Genomic DNA, 23,503 nt, shown 5'->3' with positions numbered 1-23,503 from the left:
CTGAAAGAGTCGGTGCCAAAATGGCGCCGAAAAAAATCGCGACGATCGAATCGCGGGACTAGCTCGCAATAATGTTCGTTCCGCAACGAGTACGCAATAATAAAGTGTTTGTCCTCGAGGCACCAATGAGATAATACCATCTTCATCGATTCCAGTTGGCTGGAAGAACGACAACGAGTTCGATGCCGAGCCACGAATAAACAAAAAGAGAGTTTCAGTTATCGTTAATTCGCAAAAATCCAAGATTTTGCTGCTAGGTTTCTGGAGGAAAATGTACATGTAATGTGCAAAGCACCCGGATCGGAGCCCTTTCAAGTTGCTTCGACGTGAGAATTTCGAACGAACAACTCTGAATGAATAATAAGACTCACGTTTATTGTGGGAGAAAAGGAATCGACGTGTCTCGGTGCGAATACGTAATGCGTAAACAAATATACATAACTTCCAACGTACGAAGAAGTTATTTTTTATTTATATTATATCGAAGATTACGTCGAAGAATATATTTGAATTTTTCGTTACCGTTGTTCGTTTTACGATTATTCTTTCTTCGTGCAATACATACCTTGGGCTCCTTCGACCGCTCCGGGTCCCTGCAGCGTCGATCGAAATCTACACACGACGCATTATCCATGTACCATAAAGAATATCTCTATTAAATGTTCAACAAAGGTAATACAGTTTCTCTAAATCACTTACAAGATATGTATACACGTATATATTATATGTATATGTAAAGTCGATCAAAGCATAAAAATCGATCAAAAAAAAAAGTAAAAGTCGGTCGTAAAAAGTGTCGATGAGAAAAAAAAACCGGAGTAAGAAAGTCCGCTAATACGAATACAAAGCTACAACCCATTTTGGAGGAATTTGGTATAGTTTGGTGGATTCGCGGCCATCTTCGAGAACCTTGACGAGTAATTTCGTGTTCGGCGCGGATCGAGGGCCCATTTTACTTCTCCTCCGCCTCTTCCTCCTCGTAGAACTCTCCTTCGTCCTCGGCGGTGGCATCCTGGTATTGCTGGTACTCCGAGACCAGATCGTTCATATTCGATTCCGCCTCGGTGAACTCCATCTCGTCCATGCCCTCGCCGGTGTACCAGTGGAGGAACGCCTTTCTCCTAAACATGGCCGTAAACTGTTCGGAAATCCTCTTGAACAGCTCCTGGATGGCGGTCGAGTTTCCGATGAACGTGGCGGACATCTTCAAACCGCGCGGTGGGATGTCGCAGACGGCTGTCTTTACGTTGTTGGGGATCCACTCGACAAAGTACGAGCTGTTCTTGTTCTGTATGTTGAGCATCTGCTCGTCCACCTCCTTCATCGACATCCTTCCGCGGAACACGGCGGCCACCGTCAGATACTTTCCGTGTCTGGGGTCGCAGGCGGCCATCATGTTCTTCGCGTCGAACATCTGCTGAGTCAGTTCCGGTACCGTCAACGCTCTGTACTGTTGGCTGCCCCGTGACGTCAACGGTGCAAACCCGGGCATGAAGAAGTGGAGACGCGGGAACGGTACCATGTTTACCGCCAGTTTCCTCAGGTCGGCGTTCAGCTGTCCGGGGAATCGCAAGCAGGTGGTCACGCCGGACATCGTGGCGGACACTAGGTGATTCAAATCTCCGTACGTAGGGGTGGAGAGTTTCAAGGTGCGGAAGCAGATGTCGTAGAGGGCCTCGTTGTCGATACAGTATGCCTGATCGGTGTTCTCCACCAGCTGATGGACGGAGAGTGTCGCGTTGTACGGTTCCACCACGGTGTCTGATACTTTTGGCGACGGTACCACCGAGAACGTGGTCATGATTCTGTCGGGATACTCCTCGCGGATTTTAGAGATGAGCAGAGTGCCCATTCCGGATCCCGTACCGCCGCCCAGAGAGTGGGTCAGTTGGAAGCCTTGGAGGCAATCGCAGCTCTCAGCTTCCTTGCGTACAACGTCGAGCACAGAGTCGACTAATTCGGCTCCCTCGGTGTAGTGACCCTTGGCCCAGTTGTTACCAGCTCCGGATTGCCCGAACACGAAGTTGTCCGGTCTAAATATCTCCCCGAAGGGTCCAGAGCGTACAGAGTCCATGGTTCCAGGCTCCAGGTCGACCAAGATGGCGCGTGGCACGTATTTTCCGCCGGACGCCTCGTTGTAATAGACGTTGATACGTTCTACTTGGAGGTCCGAGTCCCCGTGGTACGTGCCGGTCGGATCGATGCCGTGCTCGTCCGAAATCACCTCCCAGAACTGTCGTTTGAAAATAAAACTGTCAAACGGTGCTCTCCAGGCCGCGGAGACGCTGTTTAGACATTCGCTAGTGATGGGACTGACGTTCGGTTGCTTGACACCGATGTCGGAGTAACGGTTCGCGAGTTTGCATTTTAATAATTGTAATTTACGATGTTACGAAATGTCGACAAGTACATCTTATTAATACCAATTATCAGTATCGAGTACGTAAATTAATTAGTCCCATCGCTATTCTGCGCTTGGCGGGCCTCGATGTTTCTCGATACACGGTATATAGTATCCCCTATTAGGCTGTCGCTGTCTCTCCCTCTCAGTTTCTCACAGTCCTTTTCACCGATTCTTTCTCACTTGCACTCAGTTTTTCACTTTCATCCAGAATACAAAGTCGATCGCATTAAGGAGGAATCGCGTAGAGATCAAGTTTCATACCCCCGGAAAGAGAATACTGTATACGTGAATCGAGCATGGCGACGCAAGGTTAGATTTCACGATCGTCGATCGTCGACGCGTTCGAAAAATTCGCGAATACAGCGTCGTAAAACGGGGACGAAAGTTCGTGGTCGAGTCCTTGGACTTTCAGAGGTCGGAGTTACGTCGAGTTGGAGAGTTCGACGAGGACACTGACCTTGGCACCGATCTGGTTGCCGCATTGTCCAGCTTGGATATGCACGATTTCCCGCATCTTGTCGACTTGGAGGTCGACGACGGTGGAGAAAACGCCCGGTGATATGCGGCTGTCCGGATCACCGCGAGGATGCTCCGCAAGGAAGTTCAAGGACGAGGTTCTTAGTCTCGTGGCTCCTCGGCTCGAAGGTGTAGCGAGAACGCGTCCAAAATGTCTCGGGCAAACAGAAACAGACGACTGTTCGTTTCACCTTGGCGACAAGGAACCGTCCAACGAGCACGCGACAATTTTATTTTGCGCGCGTATTCGCTTTTCCGCGTTCCGAAATATCGATTATCATTGGAGGTTCCTTAAACCAAGGAGAGTCGCGTTCAACTAGGGGAGTAGAATTTCAAATATAATCCGGAATCGAATTAAACGCGTCCCGAGAGTCAAAGATTAACAGACGGAGGACCGCCTTCTTTTCGTTGTCCGTGTTAACCGCGATACCCTGTACCAAACGACACTCGCGACAGAGAACTGGCGACACGCTGTACGAGAATCTTCGCAGCGCGGGAAGTACGGTCGCAATAAACGAACAAAGTAAATACGGATGCGTTGTCTATACTGATAATTATAATACAAAGTCGTGAAGGGCGATTGCACCGAGCAGCCACCGATTCATTGCGTCCTTCTCTGTTCGACGACGATTATCGCGTCCACGCACTTTTCATCGAGCCCCGCGATCTCCTCACTGCCGTCCGTCGCGCTCGGTTTCCACGCTCGAGACTCCTCCTGGCCGTTCGAGGCCTGAAACGAGGAGTTGTCCGCCTCCTGGTCGACCTCCTGCGATCTGGACGCCGCCGAGGAACGATTTCCTGGTCTGCCGTTCACCAGAAACCTCAGCGGCACCGCCTCGCACTTGTCGTCCGAGTTCTTCCCCTTTCTGAAACACGCCGTGACCCGTCGCCATTTTTAACCGGCCATTTCGGGGCTCCAGAAACATTTGCAGACCCAATTGCTGTCGTAGTAAGCTAACTTAAGTAACGGTCTTTGCAGTTTCCCTTTTTTTGTAAAATGATCAAAGAAACGTGCGTTGATTAAAACGATGACTGTTCTACTAGCAAAAGGGAGATCGAGGTACTAAACAGAGAAGATTATTATTGCAATACTTGAGTGATTCTACAAGTTCAAGTGATAGCGACTGATCCATTGATGGTACAGTTTGATATTTGGTAGGGTGACAACAATCAACGATCTGCAATGATCGAAGAGGCGGTACTGACTTTGGTAGCGTTGGGCAGGACCAGAGCTTGAAGTCAGCCCCGAAGAGCTCGCCCTCCTCGATGGTCTGTGGCAGATGAATGTTGAGGGTTTCCGGGAGAAAGATGGACGTGAGCGCCCCGGCCACGCTCAACGTGCCCATTATGATCAGAGGAAGAACCCTCGAGTAGACGGCTAGGTGGACGATGTACGGAAACGCGAGCAAACCGATTCCTGCGATGAACGAGGCGATACCCATCGCCTGAGACCTCAGCACCGTCGGTAGCAGTTCCCCGACGAACACGTAGAACACGGCGAACGAAGCGGCGATTCCAAATTTCCCGATCATCGCCAGGCACACCGTCACCCAGACGGCGTCTGCTACGACAGACACGATACGCGTATAGCGTGTGGTGGAATTTGCGTTAGGCTCTGTCAGCGAAAGATAACTTCCTTGGACCAGCTGGAACCTGGCGGTTAGGTTTACAGCCCGGTTGCGACCAAGTTGGAAAAATTATCACGCAACAGGTTCAAGTCATCCTCCCATCTAACGAATTTCATATTCGGACCATATCGTCGTATCGATAAACTGTTTTCGCATCTAAACGAGATTTCGCACGAGATCGAGAAAATTATCGCGCAACAACGATCTGTCCTCTGAATCTTTAATTACTTCGAATCCGTTCTCGTTCTCTCGCGTAAACAACGAAACTGTGACGCCATCGAAAAAATTACCTCGGTCGCTTGTTTGTCTAACGTTTAAGAGAGTACATACGAGTAGATTGATAGCAACGGCGAACCTACCAAGTTTAAACTATGGAAAGCTACGCGTTAAATTTTAAGGGGACTCGTGAAATTCGTACCTTCGGGAACAAACATGCAGGAGACGCAGGCGACCCCGCCTAGAAGCATGGTCAGGCACAGAACCCATCTTCTGCCCAGCCTGTCCATCGCGTACCACGTGATGACGTAAGACGGTATTTCTACCAATCCACCTGCAAATGGCCGACCAGACAAATTTGAATCTTCCAGTTTCGTAAGCGGTGCATCGTCGCGTGGTCGTTTCATCATCCAAACTACGCGCTAGTCGCTTTACTATGCGTCGTATACGATTGCGCGTCGAAAACATGTTTGCGAGAGACGCGACGACGAGCGCGAGATCGAACGTCAAGGTCTCCGACGAGAGGAGGACTCGTAGCTTTACCGATGAAGAACGCCAGGTAATCGGAGACACCCAGGTTCGTGGTGTTGTACGACAACCCGTTGTAAACGACAGCGTTCGCCACCCAGTCGAACGCCAGGATGAAGAACTTTTTCCTGATGTTCGGGTTCCTGACCAGGTCCATGGGCGTCGCTGCTGGTGGCGGCGACCTGTCCTCGATGTTCACCGTCTCGTTCTCCCCGGAGTTGGTCCCGTTACAGGAGATCCCCTGCCTCCTCAGAATCTCCACCTGGAACAACGGTTACACAAACGGGAGCTATTCGAAGCGTCAAGCGTTCGGATCGAGACTTATCCTGACTCTGATTTTAATAAACAGTTTTCAATCGGGGTTCTATGATCGATGTTACCTCCATTTTCCTAAGAAAATTGCTAGGCACTGTTTTTCCGTTGATCTTGGCCATCCGCTGGACGATCTCCTCCGCCTCGTCTATCCTGTTCTTGCTGAGGAGCCATCGAGGCGACTCTGGAATGATCCAATAGTAGCTGAAGAGAAGGACGAAGGGAACCGAGGTCGCCAGCGACAGGGTGAACCAATGCCTCAGCAAGTAACCCTAAGCCGAGAGTACATTCCATACTGGCCAGTTTTTATTCTTCAATTATTTTCCATGTTACTTTGGTTTTTTAGTACTATACTTTACCAGCAAGGCTAGCAGAGACATGGCAGACGCGAAGAACATGCATATCACCATCCCAGCGAACGTTCTGTACCTTGGACCCATCAACTCGAGGGCTGAAACAGACGATTTTCATCCAATCGTATTAGAAATAAAAATATCCAAAATAGACAAACATTTCTCGTTATTACAATTGGACTAAACAGAGAAAGAGATGAGAATGTGTTGTAAGTTTCAGTTGAGAATTTGTTTTCCAGTAGAAAATCTAGTTGGGCTTTCTGTTAAATTGGTCGTTTATTCACCTAGAATGAAGGGTATCTGATAGATGGCAGGGAAGAAGAGACCATTGACGGTCCTGAGGGCCGTGTAGATGACGTAGTTGGGGCTGAAGCTGGTGGCGATCGAGATTATCACCTCGAGAAACAGTATGGCGAAGAAGGCCGTCCTTCTGCCCCATTTATCGGCGATCCAGCCGAACACAACGTTCCCGAATAGGCTGCCGACGTAGAAGAAGGTCGTGGAGGTGGAAGGCCACCAGCTGCTGTCGCATACCAAGTCTAGCTATGTGGATGCAGAATGCCATTAAAACGCTACGTCCTACGCGACCGTGTCTAATTTCTTATTTTTTTCGGGCTTATTTTGCACAGCATATTTGGCACGCGTATCACCTACATTGGAATTCCATTTATCCGAATCGGTTGGGGGATGTTCGTTTACCTCGGGACTGTCGACCTTGCGACCCCCATCGGATCAAACTGACTTTTTGACAGTAACGCAATACGGTAGAGGTTGTCCGATTTTAACTTGTAAATACGAATTACTACGAGTAGCACGTCAGACGTGTGCTTTTTTTCATTTCGATCGAAAGAAAGATATCCCTGAGGCAAAGTTGTTAATTTAACCAGCTGCCCAAGTATCGCCAGAAATATACAGATCATTCCGATACTTGAAAACTAATTTCACTATTTCCAAGTACAGATTGAAGATCGACATATTAATTTGTAGGCCTAAGAAAGGGAAATAGGATAGGTTGATCGAAACAATGTCGAGGTGTAACGACCCCGAGGAAGATTCTGGCGAAACGGAGCGAGATTGCGAGTATCTGCCGTGCAACGATGCAACAACACTGCGGGCGATATCGCTCCATTATGGAGAAGTCATTGCTCCGGTTACGTCGTTTATCTTCCTCCCTTGCGCGTACGTGCGCGCGACCGCAATGCATTTAGCCCGATCAATTACGATCGTTCGATTTCATAGAAAAAAATCTAGATACACGTATGTTTATTTATTCCGTGTTTTTTTGTCAATTTTCTCTAAAGAGCATTTTTCAATATACCCTGAAATTTTTGCTCTGTCGTTAAACATATCGTATCGTACGATATTGTGACGGGGAACCACCCCTTTTTTAAATATAACCTATGGTCATTACTTAATCTTATTATCGTATCTTTCGCTATTAATCGTCAGTATTGCGTGCAATGTATTCCACCAAAAACGCAAGTTTTCCACCAGTTTCATCTCCATAAGGTTAAAAATCACACTCTGCGGAAATAAGCTCTCTATCAACGTCAGTAAATACCATTTACGATAAGATTCATCCATCATAGATATCACCATTATGTATATTTATCTATTCACTGAACAAACGCAGTTTGTGATTTGGGATACTTAATAGATGCTATCTCAAACACCACTTTAATCACAACCGTGTTCTTCTTCTTGATATTATTAGGGCAAGAAAGAAAATCTGAAAAGTAATTAATTTTAAACTGTAAATGATAGTAAAACGTATTGTTGTAAATAAAAATAGTCGAAATGCACATGAATCTTCTGGACCGAAATATCAAAAATGTCTCGAGCCCTAAGGAGTTGATCCTTCGGCAGAATGATGCTGTAATAGTTCTGTTATGGAATAATAATTGATATTTTTGTCCAAGTGGCGGTTTTCTGGAGCTCCGTCCCACCGTGGGCCGCGCCGCCGACAGCGACGGAATCTCATTAATCGCATGACGCGTGTACGATGCGCGCACATACGTGCTTCACGCGCGAATGCGCACCGCGACGAATTTGTAGATTGCGCTCACGTACGCGCCACGATCGCGATTAGGAGCTGCGCTGCGCCGCGCCGCGCCGCGCTGTAACGATTCCCACGTAACGTCATCGAACGCCGCTCTTTATCGTCCGAATTTGCGTCCATGACGACCGCTCCGACCCTTCGGGTTTCTCTTCCGCTTCTTCCTCCTCTGCTTTCTCCTTCTACGGATCGTAATTTTCAACGTCTACGCGGGACACGTGGGACACCATCCATGGGAAACGACTTTGAAAATAAAGAAAAGATTCTGTTCCGCTCTAAAATTTACAAATACACGTTTGGTACAAAGGCATTGAAAACTACCGAGAAAGTTATTTACGTTTGATTTATCTAGGCACAAAGGTAGAATTAATGAAAATCTGTTTTATGGTCGTTCGATACTCGAATAAAAGGTCGAGAAAGTATTGCAAGCAAGTTTGTCTTGGGTTGCTATTAGTTCCATTGTTTAAAAGTTTTATCGAAGTGTTATCGAAGCGTTGGATGTTAAAAAACGAAAAAGCGATTTATCAACGGCTCCCGTGTATCTTGGGATCAATAGGTTTTAATGTTTGCCCAAGGTTTTAATGTTTGCCTTGCGCGGCACGCCGCTCTTTCGTTACCGACCGACGTATAGAGCTAATTTGATTAACTCTGACCCCATAGCCAGAATTTGTAAGCCAGCCAATAATACACGCCGCTTAGTCCTGTTAACTTTATTCGTACGATTCATCCGTGCTTTTAAACCTTTCGTGCATTCGACGTCCCCGATTCTGGTTTCCCATTTTCCACTCGCGACCCCCCACGAGAATCCTCTCTTGATCGTTTCTCTATCCAAATATAAAAAGTCTATAATATAATTGTATAGAGCTAAAATCGTTGGTGATCACAAGAGATACACCGTCCAAATATTTCTATTTTTCTCTCTATAATTTGAAGAAAGATCAACGCGTTGATAAAGCGTTTGACCAGATAGAGGTTGGAGCGTTCGAGGCAGGGAAGAAAAGATCGCGGGAAAGAAAATGGCGGTAAAGAGAGAGCCGTGCAAACGAAATTTCTCATCGAGAGTCGATCGGGCCTCGCGCAAATGATACGCCCCGGCGGGGCGGGCGTTAATGGGTTTAACACCAAGTTTGATTTAAGCAAATTGCCACTCACGGACTTTTGATGTCTGCGTGAAACGCAAAAGGTAAATTGCATGGAAATACGGGAGGCACTCTCGGTGACGACGTCGAGTTATTGTCAAGGGCAGTGCACGCGCCCGTAGGACGTTAATGACGCGTGCATATTTTATCACCCTGACACACTTCGAAAACGATATTGATATGACCGCGGCGCGCCTCGACTCGCGCTCGTTCCTCGCGAACGACCCACGAAAGTCGTGGCCCACACTTTCCTTCGCCCGAGACGGGGAAACGCCGCGCCGGAAGTCCGCGTCGACCAACAACACTCGGCGACTTCCGTAGCCCGGAAACGTCAAGAGTCCGTCGCAGAACGCGACCGCGTGGGCGATTTTGGCTCCGTGCGTTCGCCAACAAGCCGCGGCGATCGTCGACGCGTCACGGTGGGGGTCATTGTCTTTTCGGGGACGTCATCGACCACGGTGGACCACAATTCCTGACACAAAAATAAATTTACTTCTTCCTACTGACCACTGTAATTTAGAAACTCGCGAATGCTGAAACTTTAACTCGATATGGTACGAATTATTATACGTACGTAGGGGACAACCCTCTACAAAACTCCCATTTCGAATTTGCAGTTATGGAGAAGCTTTACCTATGTCAGTAAATGTTGTTATATCGGTTGCATATTTATTCTACAGTTACTGTTTCAAAGTCTCGCTAGGTCTTAAGAACGAACTGTAATTGCGTCACGGTTCAACGTAATAGTTAACGCAACGTTTCGTTGTAATGTCCTTCGTGCTATTACGATGCGCACGTTTCGCAATTCTGATCGGTTTGTGTCTAACAACACGTGAGATTTATGAATAAACGTCACGAACAAATTACTACGCGTCGATCTCATTGATTGCTCGACGAATTTCTAAACAATAGTTTGTATTCTTTACGATCGTTTTCCTGTTTATTTATGTATACCGAGATAGGAAAAATGATAACAATTTGACCAGTTCCATTTAAAAGTAATTGCTGTACTTGGAACTGCTTGTACCGCGTTATACAAGTGTGATTTACTGCGTTGTACAAGCGTGATTCATCTTGTTGTACGAGGATTGTCGCAATTTGTTTAATGAATCTGTATTCTACAGTTTAAAAATATACCTGTTTCTATATTTTATAATCCAGACCTAACCCATATTAGCTACCTTTGGTTTAATTTCTATTTTGTTAGTTTCCGTTTTGTTCGTATGTGGAAATTTTTATTTGGATGAGAATTTATCCCGTCCCCGTCCGGGACGTTAATCCGTATGCAGATGAAGAAATCTGAAGCCGCGGGACGGTGATGGCGCAACAGGGTGAGCGGTCTCGCGCGAATAGAAAGCGAGAGCGCGATGAAGAACGGAAAACGGAAGGACAGGATTTGCCTCGATGGCTCTGTGCGTCATGCGTCTGCGTAAATCCGGAGCGTGTAAATTCGCGGCGCGCACACCCTCCCGAGCACTGATGGACCCGTCACCAACAACGCTGGAGGGAAACAGCGGGGCGAGGGAGGCCGAGCACCAGTGGAGGGGAACGGAGGGAAAAGCAGAAAAGGAAGAGATCGTCGTCGTTCGTTCGTTTCAGCAGGGTTTCTAACCCTAACTTCAACGTTCTTAGCCCCGTCGTCGCGTCGCGTTGTGTCGCGTCGCGTCGGCTCCAGCAGAGTTCAACTTTTCTCTCAAACATCGAACAAAGATGTTTCGATTGTTCGTTTGCGAATCAAGTTTGCCGAAACTCTGTCTTCCATGATTCGCGATCGAACAGGTATCTAAAAAAAGGGCGTACGTGATGTTTTCTAAAGAAATAAATAACGATCCACTGCGGGTAGATGGATTTATCGTCGTACCGCGTGAAACTGGCCAGATAATTTCGCGATAAAGCGATAGTACGCCCTTTTTGTCAGAGGACTGTTGGATTATCGAGGTTCGCTGCAAGCCGTGGAGCTTCAAGTCCGGCGTGCGGCGTCGAGGAGCGAGCGGAGGGCGGCGATAGCGTCGAATTCGGTCGAGCGTTGTTTGCGTCACGACGGAGAGAAACGCGGACGCGAGAGCAGAGCGTACACGCGCGGCGGACATATACCCTTCGTAGAAGCAGAGAGCCGGCGTTTGATGCGACAGACCGCATGACCGGATGCGGGGGTAGGTAAATTGGTCGGCAATTGCTGATGCCACCAGAGAGTCCGCAAACTATCGGCCAGTCACTCGGGTGGCTGGCCAACCTTGTTCACCTGGCCGTCGAGAGATCGTCCGGGTCTCGATTCGACCTTGGCGTGCAAACGGCGTCCGTTGACGGAAAACTCAAAGTCTCGCTACTATTTGCGTCGTCGCGACTATTTCCGTCGCGACGAACACGCTGGGAATCGAGGGGAATTGAGTGGTTTAAGAGAACCGTGAAGCACCTAGATCCTCGACCCCGCGAGTTACGATCCTCGTTGCGGCAACCGGCTCACCGCGTTGTCTAATTGCGGCAATTTAATAACGCGTTAATGGACGCGAGCGGAGAGACGCTCTGCCACGTGACGCAACGCGACACTTGGACGTTCGCACGCGCGTTGTGGAATCTTGGCGGACTCTGAGAAACGTGCTCTCTTGGACGCCAGACCGACCACCGATCGCCCCCTTCCACCCTCTTGGTTCGAAACGCAGTCAAAGATCGCAAGTTCTTGACGCAAAATCAATGAGATAATCGAGTCTCTGTTTCTTGGTACCATTTCACTGTGTTGATGAAACAGTTAAACTTGTACTCTTTAACGGATTAATCTTCGTACCTGGAATCGCGAGCATGAGTGAAACGTGAAACTAGACAAACCATGAGACTTTCGTAGTAACGAATCTATTATCTTTTCCAAGTATGCAAAATTGCTCTCGTAGCTGGAAAAATCTTTCCGATCAGGCGTGTTGAATTTGACGCGAACGTCGTTCGCGCACGAAACTTCCTGGGACTCGTCACGTTCCTCGAAGGGATTCGCGGTTCCGATGATCGAAACATTGCTCGACAAGTTTAATAAGTACCCTGAATTAATAGCTCGGAGTGGAGAAACGAGTGGGAGGGATGGGACCAGACGATTAGACAGACCATCATCTAGGTCTATAGCCTGACTAACGAGCGTCATCCGACACTGGTCAAGAGAAGAGTATGGGAGGAAGGACAACAACGACCGACTCTGGGGATCTTCCTGTCTTGCAAATTGAGGGATCAACCTAGATCTCAATATCCAACTTGGGAATAAGATGCACAATACTGCTACATAATAATAAGATAAATAGCAGAAATACCCAAAGAAAATAGGTGTACCTCAAATTGGAGATTGGAGACCTACAGGCTGCTACCAACTACCAGTTGGCGAAGAAAGGATGAAAGCAAGTCGACGGACCTCTTTTAAATTTCTTGTCCCGATTCGAACGCCGTTGTGGCGGTGCGCGGAACGATGGTGGCCGGTAAACGCGTCGACGACATCCGCCGCGAGCTTTCACGGAAAAGAAAATTATCGGGCGGAAAGAGGAGCTTAACGCGACGTATCGGGGACGAGCGCGAACGGTCGCTCGGTGTTCCACGAACGGGACCCAAGCCTAGTGGCCGACGTTAACGCGAATCCGGCTGTGACGAATCGACAAAGGCCAAGGCGAGTTGCCCCGTGAAACACGACTCGCTTGCTCCGCCGCGAAATTCCCCTGAGTGGCGGAATAACGCGTAGGAGGATTATGCAAAGCGGAGAGACGCCGCGATGTCGTTCCACTCGCGCGCGACCGCTTTTTTCCGCTCCACGAAACACGAAAAACATCCGACGAAACTGAATACCCGAGACACCAATTGGGACATCGCCGTTTAACCCCTTTCGCCGTGGCGTAACGTCTCCGCGTTTCACTCGGTATTGGTTAAAATTTTTAATTTCTTCTTGCAAACAGGTACTTTCCATCCTTAATCAAACGGAGACGGTTTTATTTCTTCGTTTCCAACGAGCATGCAAACTTAGATATGCACCATTTCTCAGGATTTCTAAAAGTACAATTTTCACGTTAAAAATTCCCAAAGATTCGTCTGCTATTCGAGAGATGACGGTAGTCGCGTCTCTCGAATTAAAATCAAATAAAATATTAGAATGTAGAAATTAGGGGTGTAAGGATACTCCAAAGATGGCCGTTTTCTAGTACCGTTGTTTCCTATTTCGTGCACTAAAGATGAGTCCTCGATGCTTAAAGAGAGAAAGTCGAGTTTACCTCGGTGACGAGGGTGCTGTCGTAGTCCCGGTTGTCGTAGATCCAGCCGTGTTGGCACTTGGTGACCGGCCAGTCAGGATTAGCGACAGGCGGCGATGGCAACCGATCCCTCGATCGATACTCTGCCCCGTCCGTAGCGTTCTCGAGGATCCCGTGCCCCAGCCACGACTCGATGATCGCCGTGTAGTTGACGTCGTACATCGTGCACTTGGAGTACTTTTGCTTCCCGTCAGACTTCTCGACGTACGGCACGGACAGGGTCTTTCGTTCCTGGAGCGTCATCAGCTCCGTCAGGTTCTCCAGCTCCGGGACTCTGCACCAGTGATCCGGCGACGCGCTCACGAACACCTGCCGATCAAATCGTCCACAGACCTTTCTTTACCGGTTCGACGAGGGTAGTCTATCCTTCGATGTCTATATAAAGTAGAGGGTAATCTAATGTCTCTATAGAAAATAACTACCATGTAGAGATAATAGCGAGTCTGATCATTTATCCATCTTCCAATATACGATACATTGCAAAAAAATCTTAAGCACGGCACAGAAATTTCATTTACAAATACGTATTGAGGTTCGAAACACTTGCGAGTAGAATTGGAAAGATTGTTAAAAGATGACTCACTTGCGAGAACGCCAGGAAAGCGGCTGGTAGAGTGGCAGGTATGCAGAGAAGATAGTACATAATGTTCTGGTATTTGCCCTTCTCGCCCACGTGCACCAACACCTCGTCGAAGTCGATCGAGCTCATGTTTCCGGAGTTAGGCTCCGCCGCGTTTAAACGACACCTCGACCGCGATGCTCCGCGATGCGACGGTTACCCGACAAACCTGCACCCTCGAATCACGCGGCATGACCGCCGCGACGCGCTCTCGAGGGCATGGACGCCGACTTGTTACGATCTATCGCGCCCGATCCACCCCTCCTGATAACTTTCCGAACACTCTGATCCTTCCAACTCTCTTCGCAATTAATACTTTCGTGCAAGATTTCGGTCGAATCTTCCACCTTCCAAGCAATATCCTTCTTCTTCTGCTTCTTCTTATCGTATCCGTCTCTCGAAATAACGCTTCGAGCTGAATCCTTATTCTTAAAATTGGAACAGTTGGAGAAAAGCTGGTCTCCAACAAACCGAGTCGTTCTATCGCTTCGTTTCGAACCTCCAAGTTCTAGTCAGGTACCATCGAACTTTCCGTTTCTTCTCTTGGAACCCCCTGTCTGCGACACCAGATACTCGAAAAATGTTCAAACCGCAAAAAACAGTGTGCTTGGTCGGTTAGCAACTTCTTGGTTCTTACATTCTTCTTAAAAGTTCAATTTGGTTCAAGACAAGACGGACAAATCCGTTTAAGATGGGTTCTCGGGCACCGGAACTACCGGAAGCTTTCGAGGGATTTCATGTTTCCACTGGGCACTGGGTGAGTCGAAATGTTCGCGAAATCGAAAAGGGGACACTTTGAAATCGAACACTAGCAAGAACAGTCGGAGAAAATAGCGGGTCCGCGTCCTCCGCGAAGCTTGTCCTCGGTCAACTGGTGAACGCGATTCCCGTTCCGCGTTGTTCTGGTGCGGCCGATGGTTGCGTCCCGCGAGCCTCGCGCGAACGGAAGTGCCAGCAGCGTCGAATTCGGAATCGCGTAAAGCGCGGCGAACGCACGTCTTCGCGCGTTCTTATATGCCGCGAGCATAGCGCCGGCCGCGATCAGCCATCGCCCGAGAACACCTCCTCTCTTCCGATCCTCCCGAGCATCCTCTTCGACGGCGTCCCTCCGCCTCTCCGCGGCCACCGTCGCACCGTCTTCTCACCCGTACTCCCAGGTCACCGTATTCCGCGCGATCGCCGATCGATCGAAGGATCTACGTCTGCTACGGACCTTGGTCAAACTTGGACTCTCCGCGCATCCTACAAAAAGGATTATCGTCAACCCGTCGTTCTCAATTATAATATTTCACATGGAACGCCGTCGAACGCTTTACGACTTTCATAACATTTTATGCATTTATTTAAGAAATACGTAAGGTACGAATTACTATACTTGGGGGTTGAGGCAAAGCTTTTTTCCAAAGCTCCTATTTCATCGATTCTATTAATAAACATATGAATTTGCATAAAGATCCGCAGTCTAATAATAATAATAATAGTAATAATAATAATACTTGGGGATGGAACGCTCGATGATGGCTAATTTTTCGATAAGCAGCAAATTCTTTCGAGCAATCTTAATAACAAGTATTGTTCTTCTGGACTTAACTAAACTGAATAGTATTTACCTGAATTATTCAGTTACATCATGCATAGTTACAGAGTTGAAACGATGAATTTAAATCGATTCTACAAATACGTTTCGGGATAAATATTCCAAGCTATTTCGATAGTCGCAAACATCTACTTCCAATTGCTCGTTCGTGCCTTAAAAAAGAAAAACAATTTAATTTTAACTTGGCAACTCCCACGAGAAATTCGATACATTCCTGTATAAATTTCTGGTTACCTTTCCACAGAGGAAAACCCTGCTGTTAGAATCAGTAAACTGTTTGCTTCGACTCGTTAATCGACAAACATCGTCGTTAAAACGGCTTGAACGAGGCTCGAATTTGACAAGATACGTATTAGAGACGATTCCGAAGTCGAAACTCGGAAAACCGTTTCGCTAGGCGCTCGATAACTTAAACGGAAAATATTTGGAACGAAACGTAAGATTTATGTCGATACGACAATTGTTGCAAATTCGGCCAGACTGTTAGTTATCAGACAGACTATGTAGACTTTCGAAATGTTGTGTCGTGCCAGTTGCAATTGGAAACTTTATCTCCGTCACTCGCGGTTGACACGTTAATCTAGTCGCCGAAATTGTTTAGCCACGGAAACACTTTTCGTCTGAGAGTATGTTTGCGAAACGCTTACATATTTCTGACGAATGCCTGGCGCTTAACCCGCAATTTTATCAACGAACCTAACCGTTGTAAACAAAATAGATTACGTTCTACTTTTCTCTATTCGTTTTCAATCGTCGTTTCTCTCGACTTCCGGTTGGACTGTACGGTCATGGAATAGAACGATTAAGAATGGAACGGATGGATTTAATTTTTGAAATTTCGGCCATGGAAGAGGGAATTTTCGCTACAGTGCGACGGACAATGAGCGTCGAAGCGAACGTTACGCGTGTCGCGACGCCGGAAACTGACGCGAACGTCTCGACAATTTGCCCGTCTACGCGACAGGCCAGAACAGAAAAGTTGCAGAAACGAGAGTCGGAGACCGGACGTCGACGATCTTGGCCTTGGTGTCGCCTCAAGCTCCTTCCCATGGTGTCTCGCGGAACACTCTATTGAATCGCGATCGTTTTCCATCGACGCCAGCCGCGACCCCTTGGAAAGGAAATCGCGAGCAACGTCGTATTGTCCGCGGTGGCCTCGACGAGAGGCGTTCCCTTTCGACTACTACTGGAAAGATATAAATTGAAATGGTCACGACATCGACGACAATAATACGACCGTTTTCCTAATCCTCCCCGCCGACGTCGCGCCACGTCTTACGGAATCGACGATCGACAGTGACTCCACTCGGGTCCACGAACGAAATGGAGGATTATGTGTGACTAAAAGTAAAGCGACGTGTTTTCGATATCGGTAACGTCGATTCGTAATCGATTGCATCGATTTTCTTGCGAGCCCCGCTCTTGGATCCCGGATCCCGGATTTCGAATCGCGTATACTATACGCATTCACGCGCGTGCATTCTCGAGCCTCTGATCGGTCGCTAGAATTGCGAGTGACGTCACTAGTGCAAACAACGTCGTCCCGCTTCGCACGCCGTCCCATACTTGGCTCTCGCTCGTGCTTCCTCCTACTCGAACCCAAACCAAATTTACTGTTGGCACTCGTACGATACCTATCGACGGTATTCGATACGAGCTAGGGGTGGCGTAAAAAAATCGGCCAGTCTGAAGATATCTCGATTCTAATAAATCCATCGATTCTCCGACTCGACCATCGAGACAAGTCGGTAAGGGACCAAGACGTAAACATTAGGCAAAGTTACGAGCAAAGTTACGTGAGCTTGAGACCGCCGAGAAAGAGAAAGAGTTGTATTTCTTGAGAATGGAATGTGGTTTTTTTCAGTTAGGAGAATAACCTAGCCCGTGCTTCAGACTGTTACACATCGGTTCTCAATTAAAGCAATTACGAGAACCTAATGTCACCGTTTCTTTTTCAACGAATCGAGCAACTGAAAGTGGCAAACCCTCGTTGCAGACCTCTTGTTAACCTTAATGTTGCGTTATTAAAAAGTTACCGATCCCTGTTAGAAGGTAATAGATCGATGCTTTACATCAGAGAAATTTTATTCGAATAATAAATAACCTACGAGGCCAGAGCAAACATCCCTTTGAAAGATCGTGCGACGGGGTGGAATCGAGATGGCTCGTACTATGACTGGTGCATCGAAAGAAACGCTCGCTAGTCGAATAAAAATAAACGTTGGTACTCGCGTCAAGCTCGTCGTAAATCGCGGTTGTTTAACTACCCGGTAGCTAGAGCACGCGGCCGTAAAAAACAGTTGCCGCGTTATCTCCGCGTTCCCGCCACCGTTTATAACGTCTGTTCGTCGTAAAAACAAATTGTTTACCGAGCACTTGTTGTCTCCGCGCTTAATGAGATTTCCGTCGACGTCGACGTCACGCAACGAACACGAAGCTGTCGAAATTAAGTTACCGGTTAGAACGTAAAAGAACCGCGAAACGGATTAAATTAAGTCGCGGATACGGTTTTTTCTTTTATTTCTCTTTTTTTTTCGACTTTTAGTGCTACGGATAGATTCGTTATCGCGTTACGTAACGACGATTAAATTTATTCGAATCCGGCGGAACGATCCGCCTTATCGTCGATTATCGTCCAAGATCGATTTCTCGAACGGGGGAATCGAAGGTTGGAGAAATATGTCTGTGTTTTAATTGTTCGTTTGTCAGATTTATACAGACAACGAGGAAATCATGGTTAATATCGTAGCATCATACTTTTCAACTAAATAGAAACAACCATGGGAAAGGGGCAATTTATATTTGAAAGAAATTGTTTGATTCTACGTAAGAACGTATCATCGACGTTCATCGATCCTAAGCGCAACAGTAAACAAGATGTTTGCCCAGTTGATCCAAGGTTTTCGGCTATCGTTTGATCCCACGACCAAATACATCCAGAGTTCGAAGGCTCCGGTTTTAACAAAGGCACGCTTCGATGTACCAACAATGCGTCTAATTCCTGCTAATCGTTCCCACAATAAAAATCCTTAACTCGATCTCAATCGATATTAACTCGCCTCCCCCTGACGGCGCGTTTCGTACTAGCGGTCGCAAACTTCCGGAATCTCTGTCTGGCGAAAGGTTCTCCCTGTCGTTCGGGAATCTTACCAACTGCAGCCGGAACTGCACGACGATCGCAGGAATCGATCGCGCGCCGTCGGTCGTAAACACCTTCGCGTCTCGTCGCGCGCACAGATGATCGCCAGTTACGCAGGCAGCAGCTACCGAAAGGAACACTGTTGTTGGCGGTCGATGCGAGCGAATCACTGCACAGCCCAACGACACGACTCGCGTTCCTCGAGCCTCCTGGTCCGAAAAGGAAACGTTTTCGCGATCCCACGGTAGTCCTACACCCGGACTACGATCGATCCAACCGTCCACTCGATTACGTCTCTCGATCCTCGATCCTGCGACGCGACGGCCCCAGTCTCACCATTCATCCCCTAAGCTTATCAGAAGCGTTGAGTTTCTTAGACCCGATCCACTCCTGTTCCTCGACCTTTCGACGTCCAGGATATTTCCCGCGCACCAGGCGCACTCCTCGACCCCCCTTAAACTATCTATTTCTCTCGCACTCGGTCGATCTCCCTCGGCGAAGAACAGACCGACAGCTACCACCAGAAGGAGCAAGTAGCCTCCATCGCGAACTGAAACTGAAGCAACCGTGGATACAAGGGGTCCGTCCACGGTATCCCGTCCTCCTATCTATCATTTCGAACGTCCCCCTTGGACCCACCTCACTTGTTCGTTCCGTCTCAGTCCCCCTCGACGATTCTATCGCGGTCCCTCTCGGGCTCGCCTCTCGTACGCCGTTTCCCTCCACGATCCTCCGGGACTCTCCCTTGCCCTCCCCCGCCGCCAACGATCGCCACTCTCCTATCGCGCTACACGCTCGACCACTATCTCGACTATTAATATAAAAGGGGGTTCCTCGACACTCGCCGCCCGGTAATTGTACGGCGTGCACGAACCGGACCTCTCTCGCCGATTCAGATTTCTACGCCGGCGAACCCTGTCCTCTCTATCCCGACTTTGGTAAACGAGGACCGCCAGGAACGCGAGGAAATCCCGAATCAACCAACGGCTACCAGAAATAATCTTACAACTGACGTTCGAAAGACGGCTCTACTTTCCTCGTAGTTACACTATTCTTGCTTTCATTCTACGTATAATAAGCACCAAACTCCAAGCTCCAAGCTTCGTTACAATTAACAATGTCTCTGCAGATTGTCCACGTCTCTACGGGACGGTACTACAGAAATTTCATCTAGAGTATTGTCACGATATCTGACTGTCTGATTGTCGCATGCTTAGATCGATCATTGTCAAACGAGCCAAACAGATAACGATAATAACACCTCCTACCTACCTCTCAGGACGCTAATACTGTATTCCGATGAAGGGAGAGGGTACGTTTTAAGTTGTTCTGTCTTGAACCGGAGTTTGATCGATATAGACGTATCATCGACGTGCGTCGTCTCCATCTCCTTTCCTCTTAATTCCTTCCGCAGGGTCGGTTTTACGTGAAAGCAAACCATCTTCTTCGTCGAAACGTCTTTCGCCAGGCACCCTTCAACAAAACGAAGAATAATTCAACGAAAAATTATTTATTTACGATTCTCTATTCAGAATTTTAGTAGTTGCTTCTATGCTACGATATTCAAATAAAAAGATAAATTTACACGTATGTGCCATTATCCCTGAAGAGGTTAATAAATTAATTTTATATGTATGGGCATTACTAACGAACGCATCAGCAACGTTCAAACATACTCCCACTGAAATTCACTATCCTCAAGAGCGTAGCGAAGTAAGAAACCTTGTAATTCTTCGTTTTCTATCTACTTGTTAGAATGAATTACGGAACCGAGTATCCTTGCTATTCGACTATCGAAAAAATGCGCGGGAAGAGTTCACTTGCAACGGTTCAAGTTCCTTTCCAACACGAGTAGTGGCGCTTTTGCACGTTATTGGCGCCAAAGTCAAATAGAATCCCAACACTATTTTTATTATAAAAATAGACGAGATGAAAAACAATTTAGAATTATTAATCAAATCAATCGTCTCTTTCTTCTATATTCATACGTCATACGTCAGACATTTCGACGTATTTGAATACTTTTCCCTCTCCATTAACTCCTTTGTTCATTGTCCAAAAATATTATGTGTAATATACTTTTCGATTTAAACACCTTATTGCTGTCAGTTTTAACTCTATACGCGAAATTTTCTCGCAAATCTGATCATCTTGCTTCTATGACAATGTAGAGATCAGTAAAAATGGCCAAAGTATTTGTAAACATGGTGTGTGTTCTACAACGTGATCGTAAAATTTCGTAGTAAACGATTAGAATAATTTTATTTTCTCCCACGCAACATGAACGAAATGGAAACGCAAATCCTTGAAAAGGATGACAATTACAAGTCAAAGAAACCGAATCATGTGAGAAAATTAAATTTTGGACAGCAGATTCTAACCTTAGACGTGGTGAAACAAATTCATGGACAAAAGGATGGTGTGCTGTCGATCGACCGAAATATCATGACGATACCATGCACGGTAAAAAACGAATTTGTACGTAATTGGATTGAAACTCACAGAGATCGTGTTCTTGACTCGGATGAATCGTCTCAAACATCTCCTATTCTTGGATCATCTGTGACTAAACGCGCGGGAAAATCTCCGGTTTTCCATACACGTCGGAAACGAGCTAGGCAAAAATATAGTTTAAACAATATGTTTATAGACAGCACTGAACGTATGTGTTTAAAAAATCCAGAAAGTCAAATTAATACAAAACTATTAAATGTCTCTGCTGAGAATAATAAATACATAGAAAAAGGTAGCATGGACAGAAAAGAAAGCATTAAGAGAAATTTATTTAATGTTGAGAATAGTAGAAATCATATTAAAGAAGGCAATACAAGTACATCTCCGATATTGGATGAAAGCTGTTATTCCTATAAAAGAAGAAGAAGAAGAAGAAGAAAATTTACAGATGAAAACTCTCAGAGGAAAGCTCTAGATCGAATTGAGAATAAATGCACCAAAGCTAATGCAGTTTCTTCTCCTAGTCTTACAAAAACGCATAATGTAGAAATGTCACCTATTTTGGATAGATACTCGTATTCTTATAAAAAGAAAAGGAGAAAACTTAGGGAGATGAATTCGCAGGAAACAGATTTTAATAAAGTAGGAAACAGTTACACAGACACTAATATGAATAATGTGACATTGTGTCGTTTAGTTGATCCACAGTGCTTGAAAAACAAGTACAAAATTATGTCTAGTCAAAAGAGACTTACGTTATTAAGAAAGTTGGAAAATAGTTCTCAAAATGATAATGCAGAATCTATGGCAAGTAAAAGTACTAAAATTCCAGAAGATTCTATTGAATCCGATTCGCCGGTTTCAGAGGTAAAATTAAATATCGAAGATAGTCCAAAAGATACCAAAGATATGGCAAAAATGGAAATAGAATCTAGCAACGAAGATAGTGATAATTGTATAGGTTTAGTAAATACAGGCAGTGAGAAAAGTCTTAGCAATCGCATAGAAGATGCAAATACGCAAGATACAATTCCTATCATAGAAATTTTTAATCACGATTTAATGGATAATTTATCTACTTGTGCGCCCAAGTTCGTTTCCATTCACTCACAAACGTCTACCAAAGATTCGGATCGAACTTTTTTCTTGGAAGCAGATAAATTTCGAAGTAAACTTCCCAGTATAGATCCTTCTCAGAAAATTTCTCAAATTTCGTCGCAAATTAACGATCTGACAGATAAGAATTCGTCCGAAACTGGAGTTATGATTACCACGGAAGAATCGCCGCAAAGGCCGAATCTAGATCCGTCGATGTGTTTAAATCTTTTGGATTCCGGAAAGAAAAAGAGAAAAGCAAAACGGTAATTGTTGTTATTTTCAACTTCTTGCAGTCGTAAGTATAATTTAGAAATATTCCATCCTTTCTGTTTATGTTACAGAGGAAGTTTGTCTGAGAAACTGCAATCTTTGATTAATGGACAAATATCGAGTGTACGTATATGGAAACACCAACTTAAACAAGCAGCAAAAGACAGTTGTTCTCTACCGTGTGTTACAGTTCATGTACAAGCATGCGTGACTCGCTTTAGCAGGCAATTTTTGGAAGGATTCGCGACCGAAGATCCGTTTAATTTATTACCTCGTAAAGAAGAAAACAAATTCCCTGGATTTATAAAGATCATGACGATTCCTGATATTGTGGGTAGAATTGAATTGAAATCCACAAGTACAGTACAAATTTTCCCTCCTTGGGAAATCTTAGACGATAAGGAACTAATATTAAATGTAACATATATAAATATAGTATCTGATAATGAAAAAATCGATATAGAACAAGATAAAATAAGAAGAAATTGTGTTAAGCAACAGATTATAAAACAGTTCGACTGTCCATGTATCATTGCGGGCAAAATGATATTCTCTTGTAGAAATCGCTTTGACAAACCTAATGTAATCGAGAACTTATTTATCGATTAAAATTCTTATCGATGATTATCGAGTTTTTTCACGTTACACGCTAATTGATCGATATCACCATGAACGGTGATCATTTTTTATCATGAGTTATCTCGTTGGTTACTTGTTACTTTAGTAGTTATTTGTCACTTTGTTAGATTAACACAAAATTATACCTTTGTATAATTGTGAATTTAAATAATGTGAATTTTTTTCTCGAAATTGAGTAGAATTTCGGGGGTATGTCTATTCACCAAAAATGATTGTAATTGACCCCCTCAACCGAAAATAGTTTTTCCAGAACGATTTGAAATT

The 23,503-nt window shown here is 45.9% G+C and overlaps 3 protein-coding genes across 4 annotated transcripts; 1 reads left to right on the top strand and 2 right to left on the bottom strand.

Annotated features, from left to right (window-relative positions):
* Positions 1-94: 94 nt before the first annotated feature.
* Positions 95-2,991, bottom strand: LOC143345834 (tubulin beta chain). Its single transcript, XM_076773339.1, has 2 exons — positions 2,862-2,991; positions 95-2,233 (listed from the first exon to the last, which is right to left on the bottom strand). Exons 1-2 carry the CDS (start codon positions 2,916-2,918, stop codon positions 953-955), a joined length of 1,338 nt encoding a protein of 445 aa, XP_076629454.1. The 5' UTR covers positions 2,919-2,991; the 3' UTR covers positions 95-952.
* Positions 2,992-3,509: 518 nt separating this feature from the next.
* LOC143345832 (organic cation transporter 1) lies at positions 3,510-21,383 on the bottom strand. 2 transcript variants are annotated; one of them, XM_076773329.1, is made up of 11 exons: positions 21,281-21,383; positions 20,051-20,251; positions 14,007-15,284; positions 13,385-13,732; positions 6,242-6,500; positions 5,964-6,055; positions 5,673-5,876; positions 5,308-5,554; positions 4,967-5,098; positions 4,127-4,481; positions 3,510-3,786 (listed from the first exon to the last, which is right to left on the bottom strand). In XM_076773329.1, the coding sequence occupies exons 3-11, from the start codon at positions 14,130-14,132 to the stop codon at positions 3,522-3,524; spliced, it is 2,028 nt and encodes a 675-aa protein (XP_076629444.1). In that variant the 5' UTR covers positions 14,133-15,284; positions 20,051-20,251; positions 21,281-21,383; the 3' UTR covers positions 3,510-3,521. The 2 variants fall into 2 exon arrangements, with proteins under 2 accessions (XP_076629444.1, XP_076629445.1); XM_076773330.1 differs by lacking the exon at positions 21,281-21,383 and adding an exon at positions 20,364-20,584.
* Positions 20,938-23,486, top strand: Vps28 (vacuolar protein sorting 28). Its single transcript, XM_076773328.1, has 2 exons — positions 20,938-22,593; positions 22,672-23,486. The coding sequence occupies exons 1-2, from the start codon at positions 21,059-21,061 to the stop codon at positions 23,207-23,209; spliced, it is 2,073 nt and encodes a 690-aa protein (XP_076629443.1). The 5' UTR covers positions 20,938-21,058; the 3' UTR covers positions 23,210-23,486.
* Positions 23,487-23,503: the final 17 nt, after the last annotated feature.

The sequence above is a fragment of the Colletes latitarsis genome, chromosome 9 (assembly GCF_051014445.1).
Source record: "Colletes latitarsis isolate SP2378_abdomen chromosome 9, iyColLati1, whole genome shotgun sequence".
NCBI lineage: Eukaryota > Metazoa > Arthropoda > Insecta > Hymenoptera > Colletidae > Colletes > Colletes latitarsis.
The sequence above is the reverse complement of the archived record's forward strand: the minus strand, read 5'-3'. Positions and strand labels throughout refer to the sequence as shown.